The 21,225-nt window shown below is 39.6% G+C and overlaps 1 protein-coding gene across 4 annotated transcripts in view; it reads left to right on the top strand.

Annotated features, from left to right (window-relative positions):
* The window catches only part of ANKRD44 (ankyrin repeat domain 44), a 117,477-nt gene that overhangs the window by 72,670 nt on the left and 23,582 nt on the right, over positions 1 to 21,225 (top strand). For all 4 annotated transcript variants that reach the window (XM_019635724.1, XM_019635722.1, XM_019635721.1 and 1 more), the window contains exons 13-17: positions 5,692 to 5,763; positions 12,427 to 12,628; positions 16,640 to 16,727; positions 18,045 to 18,162; positions 19,551 to 19,767. In XM_019635724.1, coding sequence (XP_019491269.1) covers positions 5,692 to 5,763; positions 12,427 to 12,628; positions 16,640 to 16,727; positions 18,045 to 18,162; positions 19,551 to 19,767 — 697 coding nt within the window. The remainder of the gene's footprint in view (positions 1 to 5,691; positions 5,764 to 12,426; positions 12,629 to 16,639; positions 16,728 to 18,044; positions 18,163 to 19,550; positions 19,768 to 21,225) is intronic.

The raw sequence follows: 21,225 nt of genomic DNA, 5'->3' as shown, positions 1-21,225 counted from the left end.
GTACACCTGAAACTAATATAAAATAATATTGAATGTCAACTATAATTTTAAAAAAGTAGTCATGGGGATATATAGTATAGCATAGGGAATATAGCCAATAATATTGTAATAACTATTTACAGTGTCAGATGGGTAATAGACTTATTGGGGTTATCACTATGTTGTTTTGTACACTTGAAATTAATTTAAAAAACAAAAAAACAAAAAAACACATCTTCTTTTCCATGATCTTGTTCTTCTGTTTGTTTCTTGTCTTAAAGAAGGCATCACCATGCACCCTGTTATCAAAGCTAGAAAACTGGGTGTCATCCTTGACTCTACCCTCCCTTCTTCCATTGTTTAATCAATGAATGGTGTCCATTACACCTCTGGACTATCAGTTTCACGTGGATAGGGACCATTTTAGAACTGAAAATCTCAGCGCCTCGCACAGTACTCAATAAATAATTATTGAATGAATGAATGAATGAATGAATCAAGAAGTGAATGAAACTCTTGAACACACCCACTTCCTTTAATTTCCGCTGCCTCTTCTGCAGTTCAGGCCACCACCTGTTTGCACCAACTTAATATTCACAATTTAGAAATCCCATAGTTGAAATATCCTAACTCATCTCCCTGCTTCTAGAGTTGCGGTCTCCACCCCCAGCACCACGGCTGTTCATTCTCCACACTGCAGCCACAGGGATTTTTATGAGCCCCAAGAATCTGATCATGCTCATGCCTCTTCCCTGCTTCAAGCACTTCATTGACTCTGAGTGATTATCCTGATGTGATATCCTGCTGTCCCAGCACAACTGTCACTCTCAAAAATGTCCTGGATTGGACAATAATGATAGGATCACCCAATACCTCATCTATCTTCTGCTTACATTTCCAGCCTCATTGCCCTTCATTCTTTCCTCACCCCTACATGCTACTCTAGTCTTATTCAACTTAAAGTGTTTCAAATTTGTTGTACTCACTGCTCTCACATGCTCTTCTTTCTACCTGAAATTCCCTTCTCTCTCTGCCTGGCTGACTCTTACTGTCTAGGTCCCAGGCTTAGCCCTTCCTTGACAGAGGAATCTTCTCTGACCCTCAAGGTTATGTCATGTACCTGTTTGTGTTCCCATAGCTTCTTGCATCCTAGCTCTTGCCTCATTGTTTTCATGACCTGTTCACTTCTGTGGGTTCCACACTGGCCTCTAAGCTATCTTGGGTCAGCAGCTGTCTCTGTTTGCTGCACAGTTGAATCCTGGTGCCTACCCCAGGGTCGTGCAAAGAGACCCTCAGCAAATATTTGGTGAATGATTGCAGTAAAACATTATATGCTATTTGTATGATCAAAGTACGCATGTGGAAAATCGTATTTCATAACAAATCCTCTGGGAACACGCGTAATTTGTGGCTATAAACAGTATATTGTCTGCTTGCCTCTGTTCATCGTGTTTGTGATAATGGTGGAAATGATTCTGTGTTCCTTTGATTAAAAGTTCATTCTAGGACCGGATTTAGAGTTGGTACACACTGTCAATTCCAGGAAGTCTTGCAGGTGATAATGTTGGAAAACAAAGCAAAGAACAGCTGTTTTCTAGCCTTTTCAAGCAGTTAAGGCTACTTTTATTTCAACTGTGTAAGGCAGATTGGATTTAAAGTTATTTGCTTTGATGTTAAAATTAAGTTTACTGTCATTATTCTAACATATCCTAGATTGTTTAAGTTCCAAATTCTATTCTCACTAATAAAAACAAACATAAAGTGTCTCATACTTCCAATATAATTATTCATATTGTATTATTTGCAAACTTGAAATTGTGTGCTTTCAAATGGTAAATTTTAGACTGTTATTTAATCTACCAAAGAATTCAAAGATTTTATTCCATGTTTATTGACTAGAAAGGAGTTCTTGGCCTATCTGAGTGTCTGTGGACATTATTCTATTAAATGAAAAGAACGGTTAACAGCTTTGTTCCAAATAGAAATAACTTTAGTGCTTTTCTAGTTATAAGAACTATATATTCACTGCAAAAAAAAAAAAAAGATCGGGTAAGATAAAGAAGAAAATAAAAATCACATATAATTCCATTTTCAGGTTATTGCGGTAAACATTTTAGGTTATGTATTCTAGGCTTTTTTTTCTGCATATTTAGTCATGTCAATACAGATTTTTTTTTTAATTGAAAAAATGGGCCAGCCGAGTGGCTCAGTTGGTTAAGAGCTCGCTCAAGAGTTTGAGCTCTGAGCAACAGTGGTTCGATGCCTGGCCTGAGCTGAGCTGCCGCTAAGCTGCCAACAGGTAGCAGGATGGCTCAGCTGAAAAAATAAAAAAATAAAAAAAGTAAAAAATAAAATAAAAATTGAAAATGGATCATTCCATACATATAGCTTTAAAATGTGTTTTTCCATTTGCTGACTTGGGGACTTTCAGGGAGAAAAAATGGGTAAAGTGGATTTTAGGAAGTTTTGCTTTCTCATGTATTGAGTGGTATAATTTCTCCTTCACCACCTCCATTCAGAAAACTTCTGTAATGATCAGTATTACTCTTTGAATCAGTCAGGGTTCATTGGAAGGAAACAGAAATGATGCTAGCTATTTTAAGCAGAAAAAGATTTGATTTTTAAAAAGTATTGTTTATAAGATTGTAGGGAGGTCTAGAAGAGGGGTCCCTAGGCGAACCCTCCAGAAATAAGCCTGAACTGATAACCTTGGCCAGCCAGGGCTGCCGCCCCCTCCCTATGATCAGGGAGACGGAATCAGCAAGCAGCCACTGGGACGGCTGCTCTACAGACACATCACCCTCGCTCACATACAGGGACAGGCTTGTCACTGCCACTACTATTGACCCTAGAGCCGTGCAGCATCTGCTTGATCCACTCTGGCAAAAAATGGATATTCTGTATCCCTGTGCCTTACTTCTCTGCTCTCACTAAGTTAGTAGCCTGCTCCCAGGAAGCTAAAAACAAACAAGCAAAAGTCTCCGTGACTGTGCTCACCATTAGACAGAAACGTCCTCTGCTGACTTCTGTCTTTAAAATTTCAGGTGAGTGCATCGAATTGGCAGAACCTAAATCACATGTGGAACCCTAGTTCAGAGGAGTCTAGGAAAGTGTAGTTTTTGGCTGCCAGGCTCTGCCATACAGGGCAGTCCAGGCCCACCAGTCAGGAGGCTAGAGTGGACATTGAGTACCACCATATTCGCCACACATCAAGGCTTTGGGTGTTGGGTTTTCGGTCTTTTAGGATGTATCACTATGCAAAGAAGAACTTAAAGGCAACATAAGAAGGGAAAACTTATCATAAGGGGTGATATATACCACTACAGTTTATTTAACCCGTCCCTGTTGCTATTTACTTTTCTTCTGTTTTTTACTTTTTTTTTTTTTCCATATAAGCAGTGTTTTGATAAACTGCTCCCAGCAGAGCCAGTAATAGCCTCCATGTTGCTAAACCCAGTGATCAGTTCTCAGGCCTCATGTTACTGGACCCAGTGGCTCTTTTGACGTGGCTGCTCATTCTCTCGCTGAAATTCCTTCTTCACTTCGTTCCCAGAACCTCACGCTTTCCTGGTGTTCCTTCGAGCTCACCTGCTCAGTCTAAGTCTCCTTGTTGGCCCCTCCTCATCTCTCCAGCTCTCAGTGTTGGATGCCCCAGGATTTAGTCTCTCTTCTCTGTTTACTCCCTTGCTCATCTCACCCAATCTTATGGCTTTAAATGCCCTGAACTCCACACCCATGGAGCCAACAGCTGCCTGGTGAACAGGCACGCTTTAAAAGCATCTTAAACGTCACAGTTCCGAAACTGAACTTCTGTTCTTCCCGCTACCTATATTTCACTCACGGTCTTTTCCATCTCAGTTCATGAAACCTCCATCCTTTCGTTGGCTTAGGACAAAAATCCAAGGACTCATCCTTGTCTCCGTGATTTCTCTTACGTTCACATTCAGCCCATCAGCAAATCTCTGTTTATTTTATCTCCGAAAATATCCACAATCCAATTGCTTTTCTCCATCCCCACTGGTCCCCACAGGTCCAAAACATGGTTATTTCTCTCTTGGACTATTGCCCCAGTTCATCATTGGTCTCTGTGCCCTCTCTAAAAGTTAGAACATCACCCCTGTGCTCAAAATCCAGTGAGATTTCATCTCATTAGGATAAAAGTAAAAACGCGAAGGCTGTGTATGATACCACCCACCCCACTCCCCACCCCCCACTGCCACCATCTTTCTGATTTGCTTTCCTGTCATTCTCGGTCTTGCTCACTGTGCTCCCGCCTCTTTGGTGTCTTTGAGCACACCGATTCCTAAGGGACTTGGCAATTGCCGGCCCCTCTGCTTGGAATGCTCTTCCCCAGATCTGCACAAGGCTCTCTCATCACCCTCAAGACTTTCTTTGGTCATCACCTGCTCAGTGAGACCTTCTCTGATCACCCTATTTAAAGTTACAAACTGACCTCCCCTCCAGCCCTCCAAACTCTCCGTCTTGGTTTTATTTTTCTCCATAGCACTTACCAGTTTCTAATTAACTATAAAACTTTTTCTTTTATTGTCTTCCCACCTCCCTATGAGAAAATGGCTTTTTTAATATGTTATTTATTATTGACTCCTCAGTGCATGGACAATGTCTGGGCACACTGTAATCATTCATCAAATATTTGTTGAATGAATAAATTTCTTTATATAGGCACCATTAGGGCCGGCCGAGTGGCTCAGTTGGTTAAGAGCTCGCTCAAGAGTGCGAGCTCTGAGCCACAGGGTCGCCGGTTTGATTCCCGGCCCGAGTTGAGCTTCCACCGAGCTGCCAACAGGTGGCAGGATGGCTCAGCTAAAAAAAAAAAAGTATGACTATACAGGCACCATTGTGCATTGTGTAATTACTTATTGGGAATTAATTCCTAGGGTCAAGTGTATGTACAAATTGCCCGGAAAGGTTTTAACAATTTGTTTTTCCACCAAGACTCCCTGAGAACGTTTCCTGATACCCTTGCCAACATCATGCCCCGGTCACACTATCCTTTCTGTTCCTTGAACTCCCCATGTTCATCCCCATTTGATTCATTTGCATGGATTACTCTCTCCCCGCAGAATACCCTTCTGCCACACCTTTACTTGGTTTAATTCTTCTTCTTATTCAGGTCTCACTTTAACTGTCACTTCCCTGACCACCAACTGTAAAGTAACTTCCCAATCACTCCATATCTCATCACCCTATTTTACTTTCATTATAACATATATCACTACCAGATATTTTCTTATTTATATATTTATTTGTTTGACTATGCTTTGCCTCTCTAGAATGTAAGTTCCATGAGAACAGGAACTTCATATGTCTTTTTTCCACACTGTCTCCAGTAAACGTGTGTTTGATAATGGAATAAACACTGGGAGTTGTAATTTTTTCATTATTTCCATCTGGTGGTTGAAAAGTGGATTTAACATGAATTATTTTTCTGAATTCATGAGGCTGAGCATCTTTTCAAGTACAAAAGCCCTTTTTTGAATACAAATGCTGAGATGATATAGAAATTGAACTATCCATTTAGTGTATTTGTTTTGGATATGCTATATCAGATTTCTTGTATTGCTGATAAGTTGCATAATGTCTTAAGTTTCTGAAACCTCCTTTCTCAGGTATGTCAACATCAGTGTCCATAAAGTAGGATTCCTCTGCAAATTGCACTTATGTACTATTGTTTTCTTTTTGTTTTTGCAGCTTTTGGAAAGAACCAACAGTGGTTTTGACGAATCAGATTCTGGTGCTACCAAGAGTCCGCTCCACTTAGCTGTAAGTGAGACGCTGGGGGCAGCTTCACCTGTTACAAAGAGAACCTAAGCATCCCTGAACTAGGCTGCTCTGAAAACCAGAGCAGTAATAACTAATAACGAAAACAGTACATGGGTAAAGACGCAGACTGTGGAGGGAAAGTCTGCTTCAAGTTCCAGTTCCAGCTGCACCCGCCAGAGACCTTACACACGTTACTGACCCTCTGAGCCTCGGTGTCCCATAAAACAAAGGCAAAGGGAAAGAGACAATGTGCAGAAAGCCCTTACCAGAATGTACTTAATAAACGATTGCTATAAATTTTAACAATCGTTACAATTATTAGCTAGTGGTTAAATCAGTAAACTGAGGAAATTCAAAGAAAGCCTTTCATTTTAAGAGATTTGATGAAAGACAACCATACACAAATATTCAACCTACAGATAATCAAATACTACATTTTCGAATACCACGATTAAAAACTTGTGAGCTCTTGAAGCACCAACTTGTAAAAGCAAGATGAGCACATGCATACTTGCAACTTGGCTCTTTCTGCCTGGGCTTGAAATCAGGGCCTCAGGGGTCTCGGGCTGTGATTCTTGTGGCAATCAGTAGCCGTTCCCTAGGAACCTCCCTGACTGGCAACCACACCCAGCAACAGCCGCTCACCTGCCCAAGGTGCTGCTGCGTTGAAAGCACTCAGTCCACAGCCACAAAGATGGTGTTTGATGTACCCAGAGGCTGGACACTGGGAAGAGTGGGAAAGGGCCGGGTCTCTGTTTCACTGTGATGACATTTCACTTAAACCATGCGTACACACACACTTCTTCAGTGTCATTCTGATGAAAATTTGAGATGGACATTTTGGAGAGCACAGAGGAGCGTTTTATTAATGGGCATACATAAGCATTCAGACGAGGTGAGAGGGGATAAGGCCACCCCACAATGAACCAGTCACACTGCAGGAAGCTCTCCCTCCACTACCAGTCTCCCCACATACTCACCAGCACATCTATTAGCAACTTACCATCCTCTGTCACACCCACCAGCACATCCGCTACACCCCCCTGACATACACACACACACACACACACATTTTGAGTCCAGTAAAATCAGGTTAAAATGTGCATAGATCTTTGTTCCTGGAGATGGAGTTAGAATGGAAAAGGTAGGTGGACAGTGGGATACTTATATGTAAAAAAATGCATACCTGTTGGCTTTTAGTATAGGCTGCTCTAAAGGTTGCTTCCTGAAATCTCTGCCCAGCTATGTGCTGTGCCTGGGGAAGTTGCCCCAAAGCTGAGGGTTCACAAACAGCACTAGCAGCCCCTGGAAGGCCTATTTCAAACATTATCTCAGATAGAATCCTCATGCCCTTTGAAAGTGGGTGGATTGCATCGCTGAACCTACTGATCTAAGAGACTTTCTTAAATTCTAAAAATTCTATCATCTCTCTCTCTTTTTTTTTTTTTTCCAAATATCGTTTAGTGCTTACTGTGTACCAGGTGCTCTGCTAAGCTCTGTGGGTTTCTGGTCGTATAAAGACAGGCTGGTATGATATCACTGGAAAGAGTTGGGTTTTGGTAGTTCTGCAGCTGCTGGCTATGGCCTAGGAAGTGCGTGCAGAGAGGAGGTCCCAGCCACCAATCTACTCATTAGCAACTCACCTGGACATGAGTTAGTTAAGGATCCCCAAGCCCTTTACAATTTGTTAGTTTAATTTAATTTTGTTGTATGATCTTGGCTAAGTACCTAATCTCTTGTGTCTCAGTTTCTATACCCACAGTATGGGGAAAATAGGAGTACCTCTGTCATAGGGCCACTGGGGAAGAAATGACACGAGTTCATGCACATAAAGCAGTTAGAATAGTGCCGGGCACGTTTGTGCAACCAACTAGATTCATCCTTACTTTATTACCATTAATATCATTCTTTCGTTTGACATATACTGACTGTGTATGTACTAATCACTGCTCCAGGAGCTGGAGATGTTGCAATAAACAAAACCCAGCCTCTGTTCTTGTAGAGTTTCCAGTCTAGGAGAGACTTTACTTCCAGTCTAGGAAAGTAAATATATAGCAGGACAGATAGTGATAGGTGCTGCAAGTGCTACAAACGGGATCAGTGAGATAGAAAGCATTGAGGTGGCAGATGGAGTGCTATTTTACATAGCATAGAACCTCACATTTGAGACCTTAAGAGCTATCCATGTTGATATCTGACAGAAGAGTGTTCTAGGCAGAAGTGCAAAGTCCCTGGGGTAAGAACATGCCTGGCATGTTATCAGAAAAGCAAGAAAAGCAGTGTGGCTGGAGCTGAGTGGTGAGGAGAGAATGGTAGGAGATGAGGTCTGACAAGTCGTAGAGAGGGCACGGAGCTGGGAGGGCTTCAGCAGGTCACAGAGGGCCTCGGACTCTATTGTGAGAAACTTAAGACTTTCCTGAGCTAAATAGGAAACCATCTGAAGACTTTTGAGGAGACGGATGATATGATCTGACTTATATTTTAAAACTGTGTTGAGTTTAGATTGTAAAAGAGCAAAAGCAGAAGCAAGACCACCAGGTAAGCAATGATGATGATGACTTTGACCAGGGTGATAGCAGTGGGTTAATTCTAAAACTATTGTATTCTTGCCCTCTAAATGCTAACACTTTTTAAAAAATATTATTTTCTTCAAGAACTCTACAAGTATGCCCATTGGCCTCTCCAGGGGCCTCTGTAGCAATTAACTTGATAAAAACCCAAGGCACATTATTTCTTAGGTGGGAGCATTCTAGCAATGAAATGGAGCCAGATACCCCCAAACCTTGCCTGTCACAAGATACCTGACCTGCCTTGAGTTACTATTTTCTGGCTGAATGATTCAAGTCTCCAGGGTTATCAGCCTAGTGAATTTCATAAGCATTTCAACCACTTGAAAAAATTAAATCAAGAAACAGGGCTATGCAAATCAAAGGCTTCAGCTGTTGAGATTTCCAGATGGACTCATTGTTTCATGGATTCTGTTGAGATTCCAAATTCTTTCTCCTTGTTGCCCTCAGTTCCAATCTAAGAACTTCAAAGAAAGTAATCACGTTTTTAAAATATTTGTTAAAGGTATTTTTTAATACAAATTTTAAATGTTTGCTACCTCCAGTGAAGACTTAAACTAGGTTATCTGTTAGAAACCAAAATATTGCATGCTTTTTGAACCAGCATATTTGTTCTTTTGTGCGATGACTTCCTCCTTTAGTTATTTCAGAAATTATTTGTGGAATTATCTACTAAACACCTGGTTTAGGATGGGAATAGAAATAAAAATAGGACAATTTTCATCATGTACTGTTGACATGAGAAAGCTCTCCTTTCCTGACTACTTGAATCTTTTTTTAGAGAGTTTAAAGCTTTATTGTATACTTTTTTATGTACTCCAAGAACCATATAGCTGCCTAAAGATAGAATCATGCATTTCACCATAAAATAGAATTCTATATTATATAGTAGATTTTTTTATAGGGTTAAGCTATAAAGTGTGGAGGTAAATGAAAGTTCTTGTATAATCAAAGTTAGCTTTATCATTCCCTTATGTTGCTCTTGACGTTTAGTATACATAGTTGTATGTCTTCAATTCTGTATAGTAATGCATATGCATACTAGAATTCAGGAGCTGAAAGCCGGACAAAAAGAAAAAACAAGGGGGCTTTTATAGGTAAATCTGGCCTTTCAACCATTCTGTCTTTAAGAGAATTTCCAAGCACCTGGGATAGAAGAAAGTGTGGATTGGAATTCTGAAGCTTTTCTAATTGCCATCAGGGTTCACTCCATTTTATTGTGATATTAAGCCTCTTTAATTTTAACAAATGCTGATGGATTTATTTTTGTTGGAGGATTCAAGTGCAGGGGTCTTTTAGAGGAGGTAAGTTCTTAAGTCAGCCCCTAGCTAAAGTGCCCTGTGATGTGACCCTGCTGCCCTGGACAGTGCTGATGCCTCTACCCCAGCTTCCTTCCAGAAAAACAGAAAAAGAGTCTGTTTCTCTTTGTCCTGTGTGTCTTCTCTTTATCAAATCTAAATATGTTAGCCATCGTGATTGTGGATATGCATGCAATTTATAAGTTGCTGGTTCTGTTTTCCTAGGCTAAGTCACATTGACAGAAATGAAAATGTTTACTCTCTTTGTCAGCATAGTACCTGGCACTGAAGGAACCAACATTTGCAAATAGCATCTAGAACCTACTATTATCTATGTGGAGTCATTTGTCTTGGGTGTGAAGTCAGGGTTTCTACACAAGCTGAATCAGTTACCAGCATTACAATTTAAAATGAGAGGAGGTTTCATGCAGAGTTAATTTTCAAGTAAGCCACGAACACAAGCCCAGCGTAAAGTGAGATAGACTGATTTACACTCTGATTTAGATGCTCCTGTTACCACAGCCCCATACAGATGATAGGTGCCCTGGTGTTGTCCTAAAAATCACCTGTGGTCTGAGTTGACAATGACTGAAACTGAGTGATAGGTATATGGGAATTCATTACACCACCCTGTCTTTGTGTTAAGTTTGAAATTTTCTATAATAAAAAGTTAAAGAAGCATATACCTTTTGGCCTTGTGCCCTTTCCATAGGAGCTCATGAAAAGGCCACATCTCAGGCTCTGGGGTCTGACTGGGGTGCCTTCGAATTCCAGCTCCACCATGTATGGCTGTGTCAGGCCGTAAGAGGGCTGGATAATGTTTCTGCCCTTTTTTCTTTTTCCATATGTGTGTGTGTGTGTGTGTGTGTGTGTGTGTGTGTATTAATGCATAACATAATAACCATAATGATTCACAAAAAGAATGAGAAATTTTTTAAACAATTTTTATCAGTATTCTCAGTTTCTATAGGTCCTTTTAAATTTAGTTTTTGTTACTATGGTTGTTAACATATACTTGGGAAAAAATTCAAATGATTTTTTAAAAGATAAGGTGAAATAAGTCCATATACTCATAACTTTACCTCTCATTTTGAGAGGTAACCACTATTAACAGTTTCTCTTGTAATCTCCTAAAATTTTCTATTAATATAGAAATGTACATCTATAGACATGTGCATGTCTGGATATATTTGCTTTTTTTTTTTAAGCTGAGCCATCCTGCTACCTGTTGGCAGCTCAGCGGCTGCTCAGCGGCTGCTCAGCTTGAGCTGGACTCGAACTGCTGTTGCTCAGAGCTCAAACTCTTGAGCGAGCTCTTAACCAACTGAGCCACTCGGCCGGCCCTATTTGCTTTTTATATAAATGAGGTCATGCTGTATGTGCTGTTTGCAACTTAGCTAGTTTTTTTGGGTTTTTTGATAGATTTTGTCAAATCAATCGTCATAAATGTAACACCAATCTATATTCCCACCAACAGAATATAAGTTTGCTTTTTTTCACTGTGTCTTAACTAATACTGGACATGACCAACTTAATCATTGCCAATCTGGTAGTTAAAAAATAGTACCTTAGAAGTGTACATGTTTTTTCCATGTGTTTATTGACCTTTTGTATTTCTTTTTATGAAAGCTGCCTTTTGATATCCTTTGTACATTTTTCTAATTTTTAAAATGGTTTGTCAGAGCTCTTTGTATATTAGGAAAATTAGTCTTTTATTTGTGCTAAGCCTTTTTTGAAAAACATTGTGCCTTGAATAATCACTGCAGGAGATAAATAAAAAGTGCAGGAGACAAAAGAGGGGACTTTGGCTGCTGAGGACACTGGAGACAGGCTTCTCCTCTGTATCCTTCTTTACTTCCCTCCCACTCCTATCCCGTCCTTCTAACATACCTATAACCTTTTCTTTTTTTTTTTAAATTTCAATGTCCTTTGCCTTGTATGTACATATACCTTTTTTTTAACCTCATAGATTTAATAAAAATAATCTTTCAGACTTAATTTTGTTTTTTAGTAGTAGGAAGCCTCTTAACCTCAACATAGCATAGGACCTCATAATAAGTCTGAACTTGGCACTGGTACATAGAATATATTTCCGTAGTTGTTTCTATGTTTCCCTAATAATCAGTGGAAGAAATAAAGGTGAGAGGAGGAAGCATGAACTATGTACAAGATATTATGCAAAGCCTGTACACTTTTCATCTCTTTTCATCTTCCCTGGAAGGCACCTTTTATTACTCTCATTGTGTAGAAGAGGAAACAAACTCTAAGTGAAGTTAAGAAACTCACTCAGGGTCCCATGGTTAGAAATTAAAATGCTGTACTGTAACAAAGTCTGTATGCCTCTGTTGAATTACGAAAGCCCCATGTTTTTAGTAACTTTTTCCTCCAAGTTTAACAGAAAAGTCGCCTGAAAAAAATATTCTGATTATGTCAATATGTTTAGTACTGAACTGACAGAAGAATATCTTAATTTATTCAGTTACTGTATTAGATTAGTAAATTGATAGTAAATTAGTAAAAAAATAAGAATATATTAATACATTTAGTGCCTTTGGGGCAAATTATTTGACAAAAGAGAAAGAATGTAAAGAAATTCATATATAACCATGAATTTTATGCATTGTGATTTTTCAGCCTAGCTCTTTGGTTTCCTGTGTTTCTGTAATTATACCAAGTGTCTTTCTGACGTGCGCTTTGGAGAGGTCTCCATCTGGGACTTTGGAGGCTGAGCGTCTCTTGTGGATGGTTGTGGGATTTGAGGTGAACAAGCATTTGTGTCATTGGTTTCTTCTTTGCAGGCCTACAATGGGCACCACCAAGCCTTGGAAGTCCTTCTGCAGTCGCTGGTGGATCTGGACATCAGGGATGAAAAAGGCCGCACTGCTTTGGATCTGGCTGCCTTTAAGGGACACACAGAATGTGTGGAAGCACTTATAAATCAGGGCGCATCCATCTTTGTGAAAGACAATGTAACCAAAAGAACCCCACTTCATGCCTCAGGTAGGTCTTGCCAAGAGTCTGGTTACCCTAGTTTTGTAGCCCACTTATAAATTTGAGTAAAAGGATAGCAGCATCCTCCTCCATCCCAATTTTTAAAATATTAGTTTTCTTTCTACATCTGATATGCCTACACTCTTCCGAAATGCTTGGCTTACTATCCACTTGGAGATGATTGGTGTTCTCTGAGCAGACAGGCTCTGGCCTTCTTCTTTAAAGACTTAATGTTTTTTAGATCAGTTTTAGGTTCACAGCAAAATTGGAAGGAAGGTACAGAGATTTCCCATATACTCCCTGCATCCCACACATTCATAACCTCCTGTTAACATCCTTCACCAGAGTGGTACATTTATTACAACTGATGAACCTACGTAATTATCCCAAGTCCATAGTTTACATTAGGTTCACTCTTGGTATTGTACATCCTGTGAATTTGGACAAATGTATAATGACATGTGTCCATTATTATAGTATCATACGGAGTACAATACTATAAATCTAGCTCTAAAAATCCTCTGTGCTCCATCTGGTCTTCTTCTTAATTCAAAAGAGAGCTCAGAACCTTTGGCCAAGAATTATCACAAACCTTTCTGAAAAAAGTTCAAGATGGAATGTGATCTTCAGATAAGTTACAGAGAACAAAATCACACAGCATTTTAAAGCGTAAAATTCAGGATATTTCAGGGCTATTTCATAAAAGGAGTCATCAGATAGCAATCTAATCAGTACATCATTCTGCCAGCCTAAACGATGATGCTTAGTTTTTGCTCTGATTCTTGATGTATCAAGTGTAAAACTAGGGACTCTTAAAAAGTGCATATATATATCAAAAAGTAAGTAATTTGTATTCCCTGGGATTTTTCTCTAATATACATAAACTAAAACTGTATTAAGACTCTGCTAGACATATATACAGGTATAAAGGTAATGTGGAAGAGTCTCTAGCTCAGCTAAGGCATAAATTTCTTTGCAGTCAGGAATTCAATGATATCAGCCTTTGATCAGGATAGTAAATATTTTCTTATAATGAGAAATAACTGTCTTACACCATTAAATAATGCATATATTGAGGAAGCAAAGGAATGAAGATACCTTTTCAGAAGACTGAATGATTCTTGTTACTTGGGAAATTTTTCTCAGAATGTTAGGCCTCATATAAGTATTTCCACCCACATCCAAAATTTCCAAACCACTGAAGAAAACCAATATGGAGATTGAAAAAAATATGGCGGTTGCCTAATTGCCTGGAAACAATTGTTCCTGAAAAAGCTTTAGCCATGAGGTCAGCAGTGGTTGGTATGGTTAAATTATAAATTCTTGTTTCCTATCACATTTAGTCTTTTTGGTATTTTTATAAAGTTTGATATTCTAGACATTCTTGGTATTATTATAAAGTTCAAATTTAGCTTTCCTTTTTAAAAATTGGCTACCTATTATTAAGGCAAGCCTCCTGCTTTAGATACTGTGTACTTCTTGACAATTACAAAGGACCTATATTCATTGTGAAAAATCGCCTTTGTAAACAGGTAAACAATGAAGAATAATCATTGTGACTTATTTGCCACGGTGATATAGGCTGTGGTCCAATGGAGCCCCCTAGTGTTCAAGGAGATTCACTCATTTTGAATTTCCCTCGTGTCATGCATGAAAAAACACAGGCTGTTATTTGACTCTGTTCTCCACAAAATGTCCGCTATGTGGAAGCTTTAGCCTGTGCTTTGAGAATCCGCGTGTCCAGAATCTTTTCCAACTCATTTGAAAGGCCATTTTTTAATTGTTGATTTCAAATGTAGTGAATACTCTGAGGAGCAGGAGCCAGGATGGGTATTAGAGGTTTTGGCACAGATAGTAGCAATGACAGTTGCGGCCTTTGAGCAGCATACAAAATTACTGTCAGTCATAGCCAGGGAGAGGCTGAGAGAGTCTGAGACAAAGCTGGACTTGGCAGGGCACAGCTAAAGAAATGTTAGCATCTTTTTGCTATTAGGCAATTAGGGAAAATGTAGCGTGTAGGAAGCCAACAAGAATTCTAGTTTGGCAACATTTTCACAATAAGGAGGAATTACATTTACCTGAGGGCTATTAGCTTGGTTCAAAAAGTGGCAGTATACCTTCCGCACCCACCTACCCACTCCCAAAAAAGCACTGCTGTAGAAATTGGTTTGCACGCCAGCACACTGGGTGATATGAACTTAGGTGATTTTTTCCCCTTTTTCTGTTTAGCCAAAAATCAAACATCCTTGGAACTCTTATGCGAGTATGTGAAGAATATCAAATTGATATAGAAAGAGGCATCAATCAAAATATGCTGTACCTTCACTTTATGAGCATCTGTAATATTTAGCTGTCAGTGCTCTGCTATTCATTTCCTTTTAAGCATTCATTAAACTACTTGCATATTTCACCAGTGGTAACAGATTTAATATAATATTTAAAACAATAAACAATATAAAAAATAACAGCAGCAACAGTATATCGCCTGTACTCCAGTCTCCAGAATTTCCTTCTGAGATACGCAGATGGGATATTGGTGAGAATGAGCGGAATGCCATGGTCTACAAAATGTGGGCTTTATTCCTATAATTAATTTGAGTAGTGTCGATGAATGAGAGCTAATTCTAATATTTATTGTCCCTGAAAAAATGTGTCATTGTTAAATTAGCATTCTGTCATGACTGGCATGCAATAAAAAGAACTGTAAAATGCAGCTCTTAGAAGAGCCTTCATCAACCTAACATATGATAGCTGTGTCTTCTCCTTCTCTCTGCACACCCATAAAATGAGATGCATTTTATAGTATTCACATTGTTCAGAGAGGAGAAACGTTCACATTTAATTTTAAACATACATGTTCTTATCCTACTCCCTGAGTGGAACGCCATCTCTGTGGTAGGGCCACAGGTTCCATTCCACAAGCTGGAGGAAAGGACCTTACTCCCTGGGATTGTCATCCCAGCCCCTGAGGCACAACCACTCCTAAAAGAAGCATCTTTCCTGGTGCGCACAAGGCCGTACCCAGGTAGTTGCACTCAGGCGGTCAAGGCCAACACAGTGTTCTGGCCGCATCTCTTGCCCGTTGCCAGCCCAGGTCCGCTGGGCGAGTAGAGGTGAAGGCCAGGCAGTGCCTGGGGAGCAGTGAGGAGGGCTCTGGAGTCAGAGCTTGCAGGGGAGGGAAGAAGAGGGAACAGAAGGGGACCATGGGGTGTGAGCCCATTGAGCACCCCCCCTCACACCCCACCAACATGCTTGAGACACTGACAGGCAGAGAAACAGCAGGCTGTGGTTTGAGGAATCCCAGGACAGAGGTGCAGACACAGGCAGCCCATCTGTGAGTCCAGTCAGTCAATCAATGAACACGTACATCTTTCCCCCTGAGGGTTGGCTTTAAGTCACTGCTAATCAATCAGAACTGTTGCTCCAGTGTCCACCTCCGAATGTAAAATGACCAAGGGAAAAAGAGGCAGGATGTGATTTCCCTCTTCTCGCTTCTCCCCTACCCTTTCCCCTCCTTTTCTCCTCTCCTCCCCTCTGCTTCGCTTCCTCTCCTCCCTCCTCCTCCCATCCTATTTCTGTTCCCCTCTTCCCCCTTCTCTTCCTTATCCTGCTCCCTTCTTCTTTTTAAAAAGGGCTGGAGGAAGGCTGGACGCAGGATTATACAGCATTGGATGACTCTCTTGGAGGAACGAAAAGGACTACTGGAAAGTGTGGAGAGATTATTAGTCCCATTCTAGGAGATAAGAAAGGACATCATGTTTAAGGGGAAATAACACTCAATATAGGAACCAGGGAAAAGTTATGTAAGGCCCAAAGTGCTCTGGTAGGAAGAAGGGAGAAGACGGATTAGTAAAATAAACATTGGAGCACACTGCCCAGCAGCTAGTATGAACTGGCAACCTGGGGCTATCTGTCAGCAACGATTGAAAACCATTGATTTGAAGTCCAAGTAAAGTTCACTTTGGAGGGATATGTATGGTGTTGGTGTGTTAAAAGGTTGTCCATTATTTTCTTTTTCAGTAATTAATGGTCACACACTGTGTTTGCGGCTATTACTAGAAATTTCAGACAACCCAGAAGTGGTTGATGTGAAAGACGCCAAAGGACAGTAAGTGTTTTCACTCACAGTTGGCCTGGGGTTGACATTTCAGTCACAACGGGTAATCGGGTAATTTGTTAAGCAGCTAGGAGGGCTGACTGCTGAATTTGAGATTGGGGGTATAGATTTGGGTGAAATTAATGGATGAGAGCCCTAGAATAATGAGGTGACTTTTTGCTATATATATTTAGCCAAGAAAAGTGTGTGTGTGTGTGTGTGTGTGTGTGTGTGTGTGTGTGTGTGTGTGTGTGTGACTTGATGAAAAAGAGCCAACTTTTTATGTTTGTGGCTATGTATCCTGGCCTTTTAAAAATATTCCCTTTTGTTTCTTCTTTCTATCCATTTTTACCCTCTTGTGAAGCTGCTATTCTACATCCCCATTTTTTAATTAATAATGGCAATGACCTCAAGAAGTTATCTTAATCATAAAAGTCCTTTATATTTTTATCCTTTCTTGGGTTTGTATCTCCAAAGTATTTCCCATCTGTTAGCCCATTCCTATGCCCAGTCTTCTCTTACAAATAGGAAATGCAGAGCAAAAATGCATTAGTGACTCAATGCAGATACATGAGTTAGTGTTGAAGTCTGAAGCAGAGCCTCACCTCCTGGATTCCAGCACTCTGTCCTTCCCTCTAGGCTTGTCAGACTTTTCCTCAAGGCAAGGAAGCTTTGTTCAAATGAAATATTGAGCAGAAACCAACATAGAAAACTATGGATGTAGACCTGCTCTGATAAAAGCAATCGGGCCTCCTACATGTACATCCTCCCTACTCTACTGATATTTAGTAAATGCTACCTCATTTTGAAAATGGTGGGATCAAAATGAACATTTTGAGGAGCGGCTGGTTAGCTCAGTTGGTTGGAGCATAGTGCTCATAACACCAAGGTTGCAGGTTCAATCTCCACATGGACCACTGAGCTGTGCCCTCCACAACTAGATTGAAACAACTACTTGACTTGGAGCTGATGGGTCCTGGAAAAACATACTGCTCCCCAATAAAATTTAAAAAAAAAAAAGAGCATTTTGAGAAGGAACTTTTCCCTGCCCCACCTGTATTAATCATTCCACTGACACTATACCATGTGGCCATTAAAGACCGGAGGCAGATAGCTTGTTCCAGAGGCAGATACCTTGTTCCAAGTAGCATATAGCACATTGGGGACACTCAGAAAATATTAAGCAACTGTCAAGAAGAGAGACTGAGAGAGACAGAGACAGGATGTGACAGAGAAACACAGAGTCAAAGAGAAGGAGGTCCTTCCGCTGGAAGCGTTGAGTACTTTTTAAAACATCCCTTAAAAAGCCTAATTTATCTCTCCCCCTAGAACCCCACTGATGCTTGCTGTAGCATATGGACACATCGATGCTGTTTCATTGTTACTTGAAAAGGAAGCAAATGTAGATGCTGTTGACATCATGGGATGCACAGCTTTACACAGAGGGGTATGTATATCTTCCTCAGCTTTAGTCAAGCAATTTTGTAGTATGTTTCCTCTTTTCTTCCTCATACGCATTTTTAGTAAAAAGATTGTTTCCTAAGGTAGCCAATTAACCTGAGTCAGTCAAAAAGAAATTACAAAATCTTTTGCAAAGGTAAAATAATGGCAAGTACTCATAGGTCCTGCTCTTGAGGTTTCATGTTAGATTGTGATAATAGATCCAGGAACACCTACTGTTAGTAGAATTGGTTCCGCTTTCTTATTACAAAATACTTGCACATCATAGAAAATTTGCAAAATATTTTTTAAAAGCCCAGAGAAGAAAAATAGCAATGACCAGTGACCCTACATCTTAGAGATAACCATTTTTTTGGTTTATATAACCAATCTTTATATATATATATATATATATATATATATATATATATATATATTTATATTTATTTATTTATTTATTTTAAATTAAAAAACAAGAGAATACTGAAGATGCTATTTGGAACCTACTTTTTTTTCTTTTAGACTATCAAGAACCTTTTTCATGTCACTAAATATTTTTCTACTCCATCATTTTTAATGGTCCGTTGTGTGAAGGTGTCATAATTTATTCCAAGGATAACTTAATTTTGCATAATCATGCTATTTCTGAGTGTTCTTTATTATAAATGTTGGCCCATTCCCCACCTGAAATATGTATCCTGTGACAATTCCCCACCTGAAATATATATCCTGCTGTGATATGTAGTCTGTGCGCAATCCTTTGTATAATACATATTTGCTGAACTGTTTTTAAAGCATGTTGAAGAAACTAAATCAAACAAAAGAAGAAACATAAAAGTGCTGTTTGGGGATGGTGCTGAACACCATGGCCAATGAAAAGGAAACGAACTCTAAGTGGTCAATGGCACAATCATAGTTTTTATTTCTTGGGTCCTTTCTGTGAGCCGTGCAACAGGCCGAGGGCCTTTACATATCTCATTAGTCCTCACAACAACCTGGGAGCTCATTATTACTATTTTCATTTACAGATGAATAAAACGAGGCACAGGGAGATGACTTGACTTGTCCAAGCTTTACCAGGGGAAGCCAGGATTTAACTCCCATCTTCCTGATTCTAAAGCTGATGTTTTCCACCATATCATGATACCATTATTCATGGTTATGTTTGGAGAGTCATGTTTCCAAAGTGCTGATGTTCACATACACTTTTCTGATACGAACCTTGCTGGGTTGTCCTGCCTCTCTCCTAAACAGTAGGGCAGAGCTTGCTTCCCGTAAGGCACAGGCGTTTGTGTCCACTTACTCTGAGCCCAGCCTCACTTAGCCAACTGGGTCACTTGCTGAGTCTTCTGCCCTGCTGAGGTTTATTTTGTGTTTTTAATTGCAATGCACCAGATCGTGACGGGACATGAGGAATGTGTGCAAATGCTGCTGGAACAAGAAGTGTCAATTCTGTGTAAAGATTCCAGAGGAAGAACACCCTTGCATTATGCGGCTGCTCGTGGCCACGCCACATGGCTGAGCGAGCTGCTCCAGATTGCACTTTCTGAGGAAGATTGTTCTTTCAAAGATAACCAAGGCTACACGCCGCTGCACTGGGCTTGTTACAATGGTGAGTTGATTGTCACTTGACTGATTCCAGCCAATAGGCCTCTCACCCCAGCACCACTGTGATCTCAATGGAGGTGAGAACATAGCATAGTGCTGTAAACCGTGGTTTCCAGTCTTTCTGCATCCAAGATGCCTTTTTATTTTATCTTATTAGTATTTCCTCTTCCATGGCTACCATAATGCTTAAATGGAGTAAAAATTCACTTTCCCTCTTTTTGTTAATAACATATAACTCCTAATCAGAACTTCTGATGAACTAAAATATCCAGTTTTAATTGGTTTCCCATTTACATGAGAAAACCAGGGACTCTACAAGGAATTAAAATACTATAACGAAAAACAAAAAATATATAATGTAATAAACTGTCACAATTGACTACTATTCAGAGTACTAAATGATTTGTCTTTTGGCATTTCTTTTTCATGTCTCATAACCCCCACTTATTTTGTTGCATTTGTTATTTGGAAGATTTAAAATTTTTATTTCACTTATTTGAGAGAAAAAGAAATGCTAATTGTAATATTTCAAAACTACTGAAGTGTCTAAAGTAAAGTTAAGTCTGTTTCCAAACTCACTTTCTGATGTAATTTGGCGTGTACCTTTCAAAAGTTTTCCTTTGGGAATATAAATAAATACAAATATACTTGCATCTGTTTTTTACACTAGAATCAGGTAACTATCATTCTATAATTTTCTTTTTTGTTATGTTTGCTTAACATAACAAATAATATGGGGCAAAACTATAATGTCCACCGTGACGAGAAGGTATCTTCAGACAGAAGAACAATGTAGGCAGCTCCCTAGAATATAACAGAATTTATTATAGGGTAATTTGCTTATAGGGATGTAAGGTCGGAACAGACGGACAACTCAGCACCCTGCACAGATTATTATTTGCTAACTGACCCCTGTTACAGTACTTTATTTTGTAGTATAACTCGGATACTAATGATTGACAAGACAAAGGGACAAAGAATGAAGTACACATCCAGAACCATACCTCCTGGTGGTCTCGTGATGGATGATTGTTCGTAATCGATACCATCACCAGTTTGATATTTCTCACAGTTGTCATGCCATTCTGACCATGACTACAAAAATATTTATGGCTATGTTTCATGGAACTCAGATGATCATCAACTAGAAGGCTCTGATATGCTTGCTGAGGGCAGTGAAGTTTGTTTGGTCAAAGGTTACAGCATGAAAGAAATCCAGGACACAGAGATGGCGTTAGCTTTGCTCATGTTTATACCTATACACATTCTATAACAGATACCCTTACAAGTCACTATGTATCGGTATTGATTGATCTTCTTAATAGTTGTATATGATTTCATAGCAGATAGATATAGATGAGTGTGTATGCCAGAATGTATTATTTATTTAACCGTTGTATATGATTTCATAGCAGATAGATATAGATGAGTGTGTATGCCAGAATGTATTATTTATTTAACC

This window comes from Hipposideros armiger, unplaced genomic scaffold, assembly GCF_001890085.2.
Source record: "Hipposideros armiger isolate ML-2016 unplaced genomic scaffold, ASM189008v1 scaffold_23, whole genome shotgun sequence".
NCBI lineage: Eukaryota > Metazoa > Chordata > Mammalia > Chiroptera > Hipposideridae > Hipposideros > Hipposideros armiger.
This window is presented reverse-complemented; position numbering and strand designations above follow the sequence as displayed.